This window comes from Myotis yumanensis, unplaced genomic scaffold (genome assembly GCF_028538775.1).
Source record: "Myotis yumanensis isolate MYYU_CA2020_CCGP unplaced genomic scaffold, mMyoYum1.0.hap1 SCAF_1, whole genome shotgun sequence".
NCBI classification, from domain to species: domain Eukaryota; kingdom Metazoa; phylum Chordata; class Mammalia; order Chiroptera; family Vespertilionidae; genus Myotis; species Myotis yumanensis.
Genome location: NW_027223752.1, coordinates 227,989,583 through 228,005,616, shown reverse-complemented (window position 1 = coordinate 228,005,616; position 16,034 = coordinate 227,989,583). Strand labels below are relative to the sequence as shown.

General features: G+C 42.5%; 1 protein-coding gene across 1 annotated transcript in view; it reads right to left on the bottom strand.

Annotated features, from left to right (window-relative positions):
- Window positions 1–6,233: 6,233 nt before the first annotated feature.
- Window positions 6,234–16,034, bottom strand: part of ADGRA3 (adhesion G protein-coupled receptor A3) — a 110,261-nt gene continuing 100,460 nt past the window's right edge. The window contains exons 17-19 of the mRNA XM_070398665.1: window positions 12,278–12,423; window positions 8,118–8,213; window positions 6,234–7,989 (exon numbers count right to left, since the gene is read on the bottom strand). Coding sequence (XP_070254766.1) covers window positions 6,747–7,989; window positions 8,118–8,213; window positions 12,278–12,423 — 1,485 coding nt within the window. The 3' untranslated portion in view covers window positions 6,234–6,746. The remainder of the gene's footprint in view (window positions 7,990–8,117; window positions 8,214–12,277; window positions 12,424–16,034) is intronic.

The following is a 16,034-nucleotide window of genomic DNA, read 5'->3' as shown; positions in this document are numbered from 1 at the left end:
TTAGAACAAGTAGACAGAAATCAGTAAGAATAACATCTTGGATAAAAGCATCAACCTAATTAGTCTAATTTACATTTATAAAACATTCTATCCAACAATAGCATAATGCACACTTTTTTTTTTAATCATCACTTGAAGATATTTTTTCCTTTTTTTTTTTTTTTTTTTTTTTTTTTTTTTAAAGAGAGAGTGAAGGGGAAGGGAGAAGGTGGGGAAGAGAGAGACATGGATGTGAGAGAGACACATATATTGGTTGCCTCTCGTTCACATTGTGACTGGGGATGGGGATTGAGTCTGCAACTGAGGTAGGTACCCTTCACTGGGAATTGATCCTGTGTCCCTTCAGTCTACCAGCCAATGCTTTAACCACTGAACAAAACTGGCTAGGGCTCATATTGTACATTCTTTACACATGCTCATACAAGATACAACAAGATAGATCATATGCTGAGCAACAAATAGATCTCAAATTTGAAAGGACATATAAAGTATGTCCTCTGATGACAAAGGAATTAAATTAGGAATCAATAACAAAGATATATGGAAAATCTAACACACTTCTAAGCAATACATGGGTCAAAGAAAAATTAGAAAATATTTTTAAGTGACTGAGAGTGAAACAAAATGGGGATGCAGCCAAAGCAGGATTTAGAAGAAAATGCATAGCTCTAAATTAGAAGGTGTAATGAACAGAGTTTCCACTATAAGAATATAAGGGAAGCCTGGCTGGTGTTACTAGGTGGTTGAGTACCTACTTACAAACTATGAGGTCACAGTTCAATTCTAAGTCAGGGCACATGCCTGGGTCAAGAGCTCGGACCCAGGTGGGGATGTGCAGAAGGCAGCTATTCAATATCTCTCTCCCTCTCCCTTTCTCTCTGAAATCAAGAAAAATATACATATTTTTAAAAAGAATAGCCTTGACCTGATAAAGGGCACCTACAAATATCTTATGGAGTACCTAACTCATATTTAAAGTTGGAAGACTCAATGCTTTTCCTCTAAGATTGGAAATGAAGCAAGGAAAAAGAAATGAAACACATAGAGATTATAATTAAAACTGTCTTTAATTGCAGGCAACATGACCACATGCAGAGAAAATCCTAATGAATCTACAAAACAGTTACCACAATGAAGTAAATTGAGCAAGTTTGCAGGAAAAGTCAATATGTAAAAGCCAATTGTCTTTCTATACATATATTTTCTATGTATAAACAATTAGAAACCTTTTCCTTCTTACTTTTCCTGCTGATCTTATTTTGCTTTGTTACACTGCTAATTGTTAATTTATTATCCAGCCTCTTTATGTACTATTCAAAACAAAATCATCCATTAATCATAGCTCAGGAAGAGCCTCAAATTTCCTGTAGCAGATTGCAAAAATGGCCACAAACTCTTCCCATCCTATATGCACACTCCCTTGAAATATGACTTTGAAGCTCTTCCCATTAAGAGCTGGAGTCTATTCTCTTCCCCTTGAATTTTGGTGTCGCCATGTAACTTACTTCCGTAGACCCATTTAGCAGATTAGTAAATGTGTCAGAAACAAAGGCTTCAAAAGTGCATGTGCATTAGAGTTTACTTTCTCTTCATGCTCTTTGAAACTCTGTGACCATTATATGAAGAATCCAGATCTAGTCTATTGATGGAAGAGCACATGGGGCTAAGAGGTCATTTCGACTGGGGTCCTCCTGTACCACCCAGCCACAACCAAGCTGCCAGTGGACCACAGAGATAGAACAACTTGTCTCAGACCAAAAGAAATGTCCACTCAACCCAGATTGTGAGAAATAATGCTTGTGTTATGCTGAATTTTGGAGTGATTTACTACACAGTAGTAGCTAACTGATACACATTATTACTGTTCTCATTTCAGTAGTGAAAGCAAATAAGGTGCCCATAATTCACTTCAACTTCCAGTATACACAGCAGGTTTTGGGAGACCGTAATGAATAGCAATGATGTATGCATCAGGTTAGGTTTTAAAAGATGCATCATCTTTGTTCTTGAGGGATATATGTAGATATATTTAGAAGTAAAAATCACATGATGTCTAAGTTTGATATGAAGTAGTCATTATGGAAAAGGAGGATGAAAGAAAGGAAGACAATAAGAATAAATGAAACATGACATAATGTTGATAATTATTGAATATGGTGTATGGATAGAGGGTGTATTCATTTGCTAAAGCCGCCATAACAAAACACCAGCGTGGGTGGCTTAAATAACAGATACTTATTTTCTCACAATTCTGAAGGCCGGAAGTCTGAGATCAGGTGCCAGAATGGCAGATTTTTGGTGAGAGTTCTCTTCCTGGCTTGCAGATGGCTACTTGCTGACTGTGTCCTTACATGGCCCTCCTTGGTGTGTGCCTGTAGAGAAAGATTTCTCTCTTCCTCCCTTTATGAGGCCAACAATCCTAAGGCATTAAGACTTCTTTAAAAACTCATATAACCTGAATCACCTCTGACAAGCTCTAATCCCAAATACACAGTGACACTGGGGATCATGGCTTCACATATGAATTTAGGGTGGGGGAACAACCCAAATCAGTCCCTAAGAGGGGGAGTCCATACTATAATTTCTCAACTTTTACACTTGAAAACGATCATAAAATTTAAAAGATGCAACTGTATTTTGTCCCTATTGTCTGTTTATACTTTATTCGGTGAGAGACAGATGTACTCCCAAGAAGAAAATTCTGGAAGGCTCTCTGGTCCCTTTACACCATTAAAAAGTCTTAATTAGAAATTCCAGTTCAAGATCATAAAGCTGTAAACTTGCTTTAATGCCCAATCTTCTACCCTCTTCCCAGAACAACTATACTTCAAAGCCTGAAATAGGAAAGTGGTGATGGTCAGCTCTCCATTTCTGCATCTTGTTTCCCTCATCTGTCTGAAGGACAAGTTCTATCCAAATGGACAAGTTGGAGAAAAAAACAAGAAATGTTTTCCTTGAATTGGAACTGTCATATGTTGGTCTTGAGCTCTCTGGTTCCTACTCTGCTGCAGTTTGCTTGACATAGATGGATGCTCACCCTTAACAACAGGCAGTCAATGGCCAACCTAGAATCTTCCTGGTGAGACCTCCTTGCCCCTACAGAGGCTACTGTTGAATAGGCCTCACAAAAAACTCTTGGCAGCCCTCTTCTGTGAGATCCTTATCTGGCCTGTGGAAAATGCTCATCCGTCCTTCTTTCCACATTCTGTGATGTAGGTCAACCTACATCACAGCAACAGATCTGAGCTTTGTCACCAAAGCATCAGCCTGTATTAGTTAATTACAACAAATAATCATACACTTACTGTTTTATAGTAATAGAGGTCAGAGGTCCAAAATCTCTTACTGGGTTAAAATTGAGTTTTTCCTCGGGCTGTGTTACTTTGGAAGGCTCTGAAGAAACAGGGAGCAGCCATTCTTGCCTTTTCCAGAGTAGAGGGAGATTCTGCACACGGCTCTGACCTCTGCTTCCACTACATCTGATTCTGACCCTCCTGCTTCCCTTTCAAAAAGATCCGTGTGATTTCATTGGGCCCACCTGTTTATCCACGATAACCTCCTCCTCTCAAGATCCTTAACTTAATCACATTTGCAAAGTCCTGTTTGCCATGTGAGGTAACATATTCACTGGTTCCAGGGGTTATGAAGCAGACATCTTTGGAGAACCACTGCTTTATCTATTACATCCTGTCTTTTCCTACATTTCTTGAGGGTAAGAGTGAATTGGACCCCCAGTCTCCTTAGGAGCATCTCTGCCACCATGATGGAGGAAAAGGAAGCGAATTCCACTCCTTTCCCAAGGATGGCACAGCTCCTCCTAAGGTCTCTCTTCTCCAGGATCCTTCACAAGTCTATCTGACCTCTTCTTTGATCCTGAGCATGTCAGGTGGACATAAGGTTGTGAAACAGGTTCCTCTATGTTTATTTTATAAAATTGGCATCTGATGCTTTCGTTCTCTTTGGTATCCTCATATTCATAGAATTGGCACCTTAGTTGAAGTTGAGGCAGGGGAGTTCCATTCTAACACCTTGTCTATAACTATTTCCTTAAAGCATAAATATGAAATTATAAATAGATCTTCATGAATTATTAACTTCTTAAATGTCTTCTATTTTGTGACAGAAAAAATGTATTTGATGAGTCAAAAAGAATTTCACTATTCAAACGATATAAAAGGATAGTATTCAATGGAATATGAAAGTATTTTAAGAATATTTTTGCTTCTGAAAAGCTTTTCAGTCAGTTATGGTATACTGTTGCGTCTTTAATAACTACCACTCAACAAATCTTCTGTTCATATGAAAAAGAGTAATTTTGGCTCAAGAGCAAACTTCACCTGCAAAATATTAAATATGGCATGTGATGTTGGCATACTATTTACTGCCCCCAAAAATGTTTTTTTCTTTTTAAAATCTCTAGTAGTGTGATGGTTAAAATCACTTATAAAACCAACAAAATAATGGTGACAAAATTATATTTACATTATCAGATATTTTCACTCAAATCATGAGAATGAATTAGAATGTTTATCCAAAAATGGAACAATAGCATTTACTTGTCAGAGCTGAAGTATTTCTTCCATCAAAACAGAGATGTCTAATCTCTGAGAACATGCAAAAAAAAAAAAGAAAAATGAGATGAAGGCTCTACTGGCATATTTATTTGAATTCTTGGGATGTAAGTAACAGAAAACAGCAGCTTTCACCAAAAAATAAAAAAATCGGGTGATTGGGGGAGATTCAATGATAGAATATATGTCACAGAATTCACAGGTAGAAAATGTAAGAAGACTTCAGAAATTTCTAAACCCAGGCACTCAAAAGCATTTAGCACTGTTTCTTGTCTCCACTCCCTCTGGTTTTCTACATCCTTCTCTCTGGCTGTAGAGTTACATGGCGGAATACATGACAGGCCTAAGAATCCCGAGTCTTTAAATTACCAATCAAGTGACTAAAAGAGACTGCTTAGTTCAAATTCTGAGGGAACATTTTCAGAAAGGGATATTTATTACTTCCTGTGGGGAGGTAGGAAAAAAATATAGGAAGATGTTTTTTCCCTATGAGGTATTGACCTATGGGTCAAGAAACAGGTTAAACATTGGAACGATGGATTGCAAAATAACAGAGCAAAATTAAATAGCAACAAAAATAACTATACACTCCACTTCCAATTAGTTTTTCCTCGTCATTAGTAAACATCATCCTGCACATGTGCATCGACTTACCAGGAGCTCCTGGCCAGACAGTGGTCCAGGGTACAAGGGGCACATCCATCCATCTGGTCGCCTTGCTGCCCCCACCAGAAAGAATGTCACTAAAACTGACACCTGATGAAAGCCTGAACTAGAACTACCAGTTTTCTTATTGCAAAGCACAACGATTTATTCCTAATGCAGTAACCTAATGAAAAGAACGTTTATACTCTAATGGGTGATCTCGTGGTGTCTGTGAGAATTACTCTGCGAAAATAAGCAGTAAATCAGATTTCGAGGTTTAGCAAGGTAAGCTTGACTCTTAGCATTTCTTGAATGTAAATTTTTGAATCTGATCTGATTTAAACCTGCAGACTGCTGGCAATAACAGATCTACATGCAATGTACTACACATGATGTATTATAGAATCTTACACTTGAAACCTATATGATTTTATTAACCAATGTCACCCCAACAAATAAATTTTAAAAAGCCAACAGATCTAAGCTGTCCAATCTTTTCAGGCATATCAGAGGGACGGGATGCACAAAGGAGTCAGGGCAGACCCCACCCACCTTTCCGGAGAGAGTTCCAGGAATGGAGCGCAGTGAGACGGGACTGCAGACGGACAAGGACTATCCTGCACTGATGATCAATGTTAACTTTTGGATGAGACCTGCTTTTATCTTTGCAATGAAATTTAAAAGTCAGTACGTTAGCACGAACCCAAGGAACTTCCTCTCTTTAAGAACAAAATATTAAAGAATTGAAGAATCCAGAATAAGTGAACGGGAACCTTGTATGGTAGCTCTTCATTTACATTCAAAAATCATATGCTGAGAACAGGAAAAAAAGACTGAATAAGAAACTTAAACCCAAAAATAAACCATGGAAAAGCCACAAGAGTGGTAATAATATTAAAAGGATCCAATTGATATGGCAAAAGTAATGAAATTTAGAAAGACCTTTTCAGAAACATTCTGTGAGCTTATAAAACACTTGAAGCATTCAAAATAATATTTATAAAACATCAGTCCAAGAGCCCTTGGATTCATATGCCATAATCAGTGGAGCTAATCATGTAAACATCTGCTAACCAACCTGTGTATATATCTCATTAAACTATCCCAATGTGTAAAAACATCATTAAAAAAGAATTGGATGCTTCTATTGTAAAATATAAAAATGTACGATTGACACAATGACCAACACCTATTTATTGTATTAAATACACATCTGAAATGTTAAGTCGTTATTACAGATTTCAAGAAATTACATTTCAGACCCAAATGTCCTGCTCGTAGTCTGACAACTAAAACAATGCTTTTGAGGTTTTCTTCCTTTCTTTTCTTTTCTTTTTTTTTTTAATTCATAAAAAAGCAACAACTGGGGGGGTATAAAATAACTAAAATCCAAAACTTTGAAGTTTATTCAAAATTCTTTTGGATCCCTAAGGTGGCTGTAAACAGTTTGTTTTCCCGCGTCCAGAGCTTAAAGGAATGTGACTCTCAGGGTTTGCACGGCTCTCTCTCTGCCCAGGAGGCCCACCACCGCTACACAGTCGTTTCGTGTTTCCATAGCCCAGTCCTCACATTGCCCGTGCTGTCCGCACCCGGCGAGGGCCCCTCCTGCCCGTTGCTTTTGATGGGTCCGTTCTGCGTGGCCAAGTTGAGGCCGTAAGACTTCTGCTGACTTTCAAGTTCAACTGCAGTTGGCTTCCTCACGGCCTCCTTCTTACTGCCACTCGACACGGTCTTGTCCGCATTCCGGCTGCTCTTGGGGAGCGTGCTGGCAGCGTCGCTGCTGTCTTGCTGGGGTGGGTTGTACTGTCTCTCTCTGTAGGCGAGGTAAGCCCTGCGACTCCTCGAGTGGCCCTCGCTGTTGGCCGGCCGACTCTTGGGCAAGCCGTTCTGCACGCTGCCCTCCACGCTCGTGGGGACGTCGTAGGCGTATTCTCGGAGGACGGTCAGCCGGCTCGCCCGGTGCCCTTTACTTCTGTTTTTGTGATGGCGGCTGGGGTGCACGTTGGTTCGAAACTGCACTTCCAAAGGCGCCACGTGCATCTTGATGTCGTTGTCCATCGAGTGTTCCGTCAGGCTGTTGTCCAGCTGCGGCGCGGCGTTTCCGGGGAGCGCGTTGGCGTGGCACTGGGCCGCAGCAGCCTGCAGGTTGGTGAGCTTGCAGCCCTGGGAGGAGTTTTTGAAGCTGGACGCACTCTTGTTCGTGCACGAGGATTCGGCGCTGCTGTTGGTGCACTTGGGGGCCTCCCCGTTCGTCCCACTGGAGTTGGGGGGCTGCACGTTGACCTGCACCGAGTAGGAGCTCCGGCCTGGGCAGCAGGTCATGATCCACGCGAGCCGCACGTCCTCCCGGTTGACGCAGTGGTGCACCACGATGAACGCACTGAGGCTCAAACACGTGGCTCCGAAAAAGAAGCTGAACACCAGGTCCAAAGGGTAGTACAGGGCGACCGCCAGGGCCCCGAACATCCACAAGGCGACGTAGAGGAGCAGGGTGAGGCCGGCCCCCAGCAGCTGCGCCTGGAACGTGTGCTCGTTTTCCAGCGCCGACGTGGAAATCAGGGACAAGGACATGGAGTCCTGCTGAGCCACTTCGCCGTTCTCGTTGGCCGCCAACCTCTGCTGCTCCTCGGCGGGCTCCTTCAGCTCGTACTTGCGCTCAGGGTGTCTTTTCAACTGAATAAATATGCTGAGAAAGTACATACAGTTTACGAAAGCGATGAAGCTGGCGGGCCCGTAGAAGGCTCCCAAGGACGGTTCCCACGCCATCCAGCAACTAGGAGAGAAAAGGGTGAGCCAGCTCAGATGCTACTACATATGTCAGCAAAGTGTTTACCAGATTGCAATAAACTTTAGTGAAACAACTGGGTCAGGTCAGCTGTACCGAGAGCGCAAACTACTCACTAGGGCGCACTTGGCCGGCTGCCGTAATTCTTGATGTTTGCTGCCGCAGTGATCCCACAGACGATGACGGGGATGCCGCCCCCGATCAGGTAAAACCTGGGAGGAGGAATAAAAGAAGTCACAGCTCATCATCCCATTAGTTAAGGTGGACACATCCCATCACGGCACAAGCCATTCCTTAAAGAATGTGAATCCTCTTACACAGTTAACTGAAGGTTAACTTTCAGAGGCTGCTGTATGAGCAATGTGTTTTTTTTTTTTAATTTTTTGTTTAGATTTCGTTTTTTTAAAGCACACGGTCAACCAAGTTTCCAAGTGGAGGAAAGCTGATCATCTTCTGCCACCGTGTGGACAAACATGGTAACACAGCTATAGCAGGGAGGGTTTTAGCCCATACTTTTTCTTTTAGGGCAGTAATGGCGAACCTTTTGAGCTCGGCGTGTCAGCATTTTGAAAAACTCTAACTTAACTCTGGTGCCATGTCACATATAGAAATTTTTTGATATTTGCAACCATAGTAAAACAAAGATTTATATTTTTGATATATATTTTATATATTTAAATGCCATTTAACAAAGAAAAATCAACCAAAAAAATGAGTTCGCGTTTCACCTCTGACACGCGTGTCATAGGTTCGCCATCACTGTTTTAGGGGGAACTGTTGTTTTTTGTTGTTGTTTTGTTTTAGATGCAGTTGGTGAACTGGAAAGTTAGTCCATTAAAAAATGGACTTGAAGATCTCACTGTGCCATACATAGTGCAGCCAAAACACCGAACGACAAATAAATTACTTATTTTAAATATATTTGTATTGATTTCAGAGAGGAAGGGAGAGATAGAGACATTAATGATGAGAATCACTGGGCGGCTGCCTCCTGCATGCCCCACACTGGGGATGGAACCCACGACCTGGGCATGTGCTCTGACCTGGAATTGAACCGTGACCTCCTGGTTCATAGGCCGACCACTGAGCCATGCTGGCCGGGCTAAATAATTTATCAATGTCCAGCTAAGCCTGTATTTCCAGGACGTTCCAGTGCTGTGTGTGCTTATTTCTAGTCAACTGAGATTTAGGCTAGGGAGGTCCCTGGATCCCAGCAGCCCCGTCTGGCCCCTCCTGGCCCCTCTCCCTCCGTCTAGCTGAGGAGGGCAAGACAGATGACGGTGCACTAAGAACTGAGGGGGACAGTGGTGGCTGAGCCTAGGTGCACACCTTCTTTTTATGGCCCGAGCTTCCCTGAGCTCTCTGAAAAGGGAAATAGGCAACTTTCCGCCCTGGCTGGGTAGCCCCTGGGCACAGTCAGAGTCTTAATTCTGCATCAGCCACTCCCTGGACACAGCCCCAAAACTGAATTGGCTGGATAAAGGCAATAGTCATGACCCATTTCTCTGTTTCCTGGTCATGCTCACAGGTACTAAAACCCTTCAATATGATATTAATTAGTGTTGCTGAAAAAGACAGCTAATTACACTATAAAACCATCACCCTGTCGTCTACTTCACACATTAGAGGGAAGCCAACATTGGAGATCCTCTCCCTTCCTGCTGTGCTAATTCCCATCAATTCTTCCCTGAGAAGGAGGTGTCATTTCCCACATTAATCATAGGTTCTGCCCTTCCCCCTCCCACTGCCAGGACTTCCTGTTATCAACTAACCCTTATTTTTCAGCTTTAAATCTTCTCCATTGCCTCGTACTTCCAGCCTAAAAATTTACGTTCACGTTTTCTCCTCTCTTCTAAAACTCGCCTTGGCCTACCACCTTCTTTCTCTCTCCCGTCAGTGACAAACTCCTGGAAATAACTACCATCATTATTTGCTTCACCTTTATCACTTTATTTGAGGCTGTTCCCATGTATATGCTACTGAAACTGCCACCTCTGGGGCCAGGAGAGTCTCAGGCACCTCTGGCCCACCCTCTAGGGGCAAGGTTGCTGGGGCTTCCTCAGGCTCAAGGTCTTGGGGAAGGAGGAGCTTGCACTGTCTAAAGGTAAAGAGGTACCTTTGGGTCATTCAGGGACCACATCAGGTTTAGAGGCCAAGCTATCTTTTACTTACAGAGGCAACAGCTGCTTGAGGACAGGATCCCCGTCTCTTAGCCAAACACCTTTGCTCAGTTCTTGTAATGCAAGTGACAGAGATGCTAGAGCCCTCACTCTCTAACCTGACTCTGGCTGGGCATGCTGCTGCCCTCATCGTCCTGCGCCACTCTTCCCGAATCTTCTATGCTCTTAGGTGCTCTTTTCAATTCTTTCTTTTTTTAATTTTTAGAGATTGAAACATCAATGATGAGAGAGACATCGATTGCTGCCTCCTGCATACCCCCCAACTTGGGAGCGAATCCGCAACCCAGGCATGTGCCCTGACTGGGAATTGAACTGGACTCTCAACCACTGAGCCTCACTGCCCCTCCTCCCCGCCATCAGAATACTTTTATTTTTCACATTTTCTTTTTTTATTATATTTATTGAGATGACATTGATTAATAAGATTATATAGGTTTCAAGTGTCCATTTCCATGACACATGATTCTTCACCCTTTTATTTCCCAGGGCCTGTCTATTAAACACCGGCCTGGCCTGGGAATCATTCTCTTCTTAGCTAACTTCTCCATGGGGGTCCCATTGCAGGACCACACAGGTAAATGTCTCCCGTCCCACCCACAGCACGTCCAGCTCCTCTTCCCTGCTGAGCACCAGACTTCCAGAATCATCACGTTCCACGAGAAAGTGGTGGTGAGCCACCTTCCCTCGCTTACCACCCCGCCCACCACACCCTCCCCCATTTACTCTCTTACATGACTTCCTCACTTGATGGAAGTGCCACTTGCTGGCAGCCTCACTCATTGAAGTAGACATCTGCAGCCATCTTTGTCACCTTCCCCTCACACACCTCTCAAATCCAGGTCATCAACCCTAGAGAAGCTGCCTGGAGTCTCTTGAACAGGTGTCCTCTCCCTATTCCCCATGTCACTAATGTCACCATCAGCCCCCAGGGGACCCCCTAATGCCCTCGGCGGACTTCTTCATTCTCAGGCATTCCAATTCATATTCCAGGCCAATACATGGTGCTGCCCTCATGTAAAATCCTCAGTGCTGCCCACATGTCACCAGGGCACCCAGGGGCCTGAAGCTCAGCATCATCCTGAACTCCTGCTCCACCACTCACCGGGGCTGTAGCCTTGGCTCACCACCTAATCCTGTATCTGAAGTGCTACCTCCACCCTCTGCCCTAATCACTCATGAAGGTTCCTGCCAGTGGTCTAACCATTAATAATAGCCCCTCCTGCCCCCGCTCACAGCTGCTTGGTTTGCACTTTCAGAAAATACATCTCCAAGGCAGGTTTTTTGCTGTTAATCCTCACCTGAGGATATATTTTTCCATTGAGCAAGAGTGGCAGGGAGGGAGCAGGAGGAAAGAACCATCAGTGTGAGTGAGATACGTTGATTGGTTACCTCCTGCACACTTCCTGACCAGGGCTGGGGAGCAAACCCACAACTGAGGTACGTGTCCTTGACCAGGAATCGAACCAGCGACCCTTCGGTTTTCAGGCCAACGCTCTAACCACTGAGAACACGGGCACACAGGTCAGGGCTCCACAGCAGTTCTTCACAGTCACCAGCCAGTCCCTCCCATGCCTGTCTCCTCAAAGACTATAAGCTCCTCGTGGCGGGAGGGTTTCTCTCAGTCACATACAAACCCGGCACTTAACAATCTCAGAGACATTCATCAATTTTTACTTATCAAGCACGATGACCCACTGACAACTTTTTTATGATAATGAGTAAAAAGGGCATAACTCCAACACTGTTCTGTCTTTTGCAGAGAATAATAAAACTGATGCATACCTGAGCGGAGTAAAATCTGTGACCTGACCCCGGGAAAATAAAACCAGCTGCCATTCACCCATGAACTCATTTCTTCCTCACAACAGCTCTGCTTTGCAACCACCCCACCTTATAGATGAGCCAGAAAGGCCCGGAGAGGGTGAGAACTTCACGAAGGACTCTGGCTGGAAGGGGCCCAGCCAGTACTCCAACTCAGGAAGCCCAGCCTCCAAGTCCATTCTTCTATTTTCCAAACTTCACTCAGCAATGTTGTTATGACGATGCTTCACTAAACGTAACGGTTAACACTATTCAGTAAACGGAGGTATCGGTACCTGAGCATGGGTCTGGGTGGCGGAGGCAGTTCATCGGGATCCTGGCATCTTTTCGCTTTCCTCGTGACCTGCTTGTAGATATTGCGAGCTGTCACTCCCACCCACAGCACTGTGGCAAGGGTGGAATAATGAAGGAGAATTCCAACCTAGAAAGAAGATTGAAACACACACATAAACTAAAGGAAAACAACCCCCCATTCAGTCATAAAGCATAGTAGCTGCTAGCAAGGTTTATCAAAATGATTGGTGAGTAGCTTCCAAAAATCTGGTTCACAAACAGTATGAAAGTGAGGTCTAATGGTCGACTCCTTTGCCTGCGAATGAAACTAAGAAAGCCCTCTAACTGCCTATTAGAGAGGATTAGGTCTGGCGACATGCTAACAGCTGGATCGAGGACGCCACATACCACACCTGATACCCAAGGTGACCCTTGATACACCCCGGAACTGGTTACCCGACAACTATGAATCAAAGGCATGTTTCTCAGAGATGCAAGGTTATAAATTAGAGTTCTGTTTCTGAAGCCCATGTTAAGGAGTAATAGAGGGGGCAAGGTCACTAACTAGAGGGCAAAGTCACAGCATACAAAATAAGCTTTCGAGTAAGAGACCCCAGTTCTAATTCAGAGCTTTTGTACACAACCGTGGTGGGAGAGCAGTATCCCATATTGCTGGTTAGGAGGATGAGATCTGGAGTCAAAAAATTTTGCCTGATCCTCCCCTTATCTGCCCTGACACCGTAGCAAGTCACATGACATCTCAAGCATTGTTTTCCTCATTTGTAAACTGAGAATAACGTGAAAGTACTGTGAGGTTTCCATTCAATGCGACAGAAAGCATTTAACACACTGCCTGGCACATGAGGAGCAATCAACAACAAAAAAGATCTGTATTTGTATTATTATTTATTAGGGATGTGTCTTTGAGAAGATGCTACTTGTCTGAAAGTAACTTCCTTCTCTTGAACAGTGGGGGGATTATCAAAACCATCTTTAGGGTTTTTGTAGGGATTTAATAGGCAATATCTAGAACATAATACGTGTTCAATAAAGAGTGGACAACTGGCCCAGCCGATGTTGCTCAGTAGCTGAACATTGACTTAGGAACCAGAAGGTCACAGTTCGAATCCCAGTCAGGGCACATGCCTGGATTGCAGACTCGCTTCTCAGCAGGGGGAGTGCAAGAGGCAGTGGATCAATGATTCTCTCTCATCATTGATATTTCTATTTCTCTCTCCATCTCCTTTTTTCCCTTATATCAATAAAATCAATATTAAAAAGAGTGGATAAACCATGTAAATTATTACACTGAGTTTCTTCAAGGGAGATAATGCGGGGCATGTTTATCATATGACCTGTGTTTGAGCCAACCCTAGTTAAGGATACAATTTTAAATGAAGATTTCTATGAGGCTAAGAGTTTTAAAATCTATTATAAGAAAAATAAATGCATGTGTCATTGAAACATCAAGGACATAATTCAGCTTTCTTATCAGACTAATTACTTACTATCTCTTTGATCATTTCTTCTTATATAACTATTACAGATAAAATCCTATTACTAACAATCTCCAAGAAAAAAATATTTCATTCTAAAAGGATGGCTCTCCAATCTCAAGAAAATCAACTTGATTGACGTTATCCAACCTAGGTTAATCATAGGAGCATTTAGACCGCTGCCCGAAGTTCCTTTTAACGAGAAGCTCTCTGCAAGTAAAACGTGGAGGCATGAGAGCTCAGGGATTCTTTTGCAGGGCAACGAACTAGGGTGGTCAGTGTCCTTGCGAGGACTGGGAAAGTGCTGAGGGTGGGTCCAGCATGGCCAGAGGAGGAAAGTCAGATATATTCCTCCTAAGGAGCAAAGTGGCTCCTTGGTGCACGCTGGCTTCACTGACTGCACTGTAAAAGCAAAAGTTACAGATAGAAGTGGAATAAGAAGCATAACATGGCACTCTGAGTTACCTGGAGTCCCCCCAAATATTGAAAGTAAAAATAGCATAAGTGAATTTGGTCCACAGGAACCAACACCTTCAAGATAAATCGCTGACACTGAGGGAAATGGCAGCAGCTACTATAGCTGGAGTTTTCTCTGGTGCAGAGGTCGAAAGAATGAGACTGTCAAGTAATAAGGGATGTAAAGTAATAAAGGCTGTAAAGTAATAAGTTAAAAAACAGCAGTTAAAAAGATTTTTAACCCAGGGGGTACAAGACGGGAACCTCTTTTTTATTGACGAATAATTGACATACAATATCCTATTTGTGTCAGGTGTACATTCCAGTGATTTGATATTTATACACATTAGTAAATGATCCCCCCAATAAGTCTAGTTAGCATATTCTTCCATACAGAGTTATTATGGCATTCACTACATTACCTGTACTGTACATTACATCCCCATGGCTTACTTATTTGATACCTGAAAGTTTGTACCTCTTCATCCCCTTCACCTATTTTGACTGCCCCTAAACCCCTCCCTCTCTGGTAACTACCAATTTGTTTCCTAAAAATTTCTAAAATTTCTTTGGAAGCATAAAAGACCCTGAATAGCCATAGCAATCTTGAGAAAGAAGAGCAAAACTGGAGGTATCACTATCCCTGATTTCAAACTATACTACAATGGTATAGTAATCAAAACAGTATGGTACTGGGATGGAAACCAACATATAGATCAATGGAATTGAACACAGAGCCCAGGGATAAACCTATGTCTATCTGGTCAATTAATCTATGACAACGGAGGCAAAAATATACTGTGGGGAAAAGACAGTCTATTCAACAAATGGTGTTAGAAAAACTGAACAGCTACATGCAAAATATTAAACTGGACCATTATCTTATACCACATACAGAACTCAAAATGGATTAAAGACCTAAAACCATAAACCTTCTAAGAGAAAATAAAGGCTGCAAGCAATTCTTTATCGGTCTTACCAACTAGTCTCCTCAGCCAACAGCAACAAAAGCAAAACTGCACAAATGAGACTATACCAAACTAAACAGCCTTTGCACAGGAGGCAAACCATCAACAAAACACAAGGCACCTACTGAATGGGAGAAGATATTTGCAAGTTCAATCAGGGGTTCATTTCCGAACTATATAGAGAACTTACACAACTTAATATCAAAAAACAACTAACCAATTAAAAAATGGGCAGAAGACTTAAACAGACATTTCTCCAAAGAAGACATGCAGATAGCCAATGGGCACATGAAAAGATGCTCCACATCACTAATCATCGGGGAAATGTAGATCAAAATCACAATGAGATAGCATCTCACACCTGTGAAAAATGGCTATTCTCAAAATGACAATAAAATAAGTGCTGGTGAGGATGTGGAGAAATAAAACCTTCTGACACTGTTAGTGGGAATACAGACTGATGCAACTACTATGGAAAACAGTAAGTGTTTCCTCAAAAAAAATTAAAACTACTATACAACTATAAACTACTATACTATATGATCCAACAATTCCACTTCTGGGTGTTTATTCAATGAAAATGAAAACACTAATTTGAAGATATTTATGCACCCCTGTGTTCACTCCACATTATTTACAATAGCCAAGATATGGAAACAACCCAAGTGTCCATAAATAGATGAATGGGTAACGATGTGTGTGTGTGTGTGTGTGTGTGTGTGTGGGCGGGGGGGCGGGGGGGGGGAGGGAGGATATATGTATTTGTATATATATTAGAATATTATTGTACTCTAATAATATTGAAATATATACAATTCAATATATGCATATATGCATAC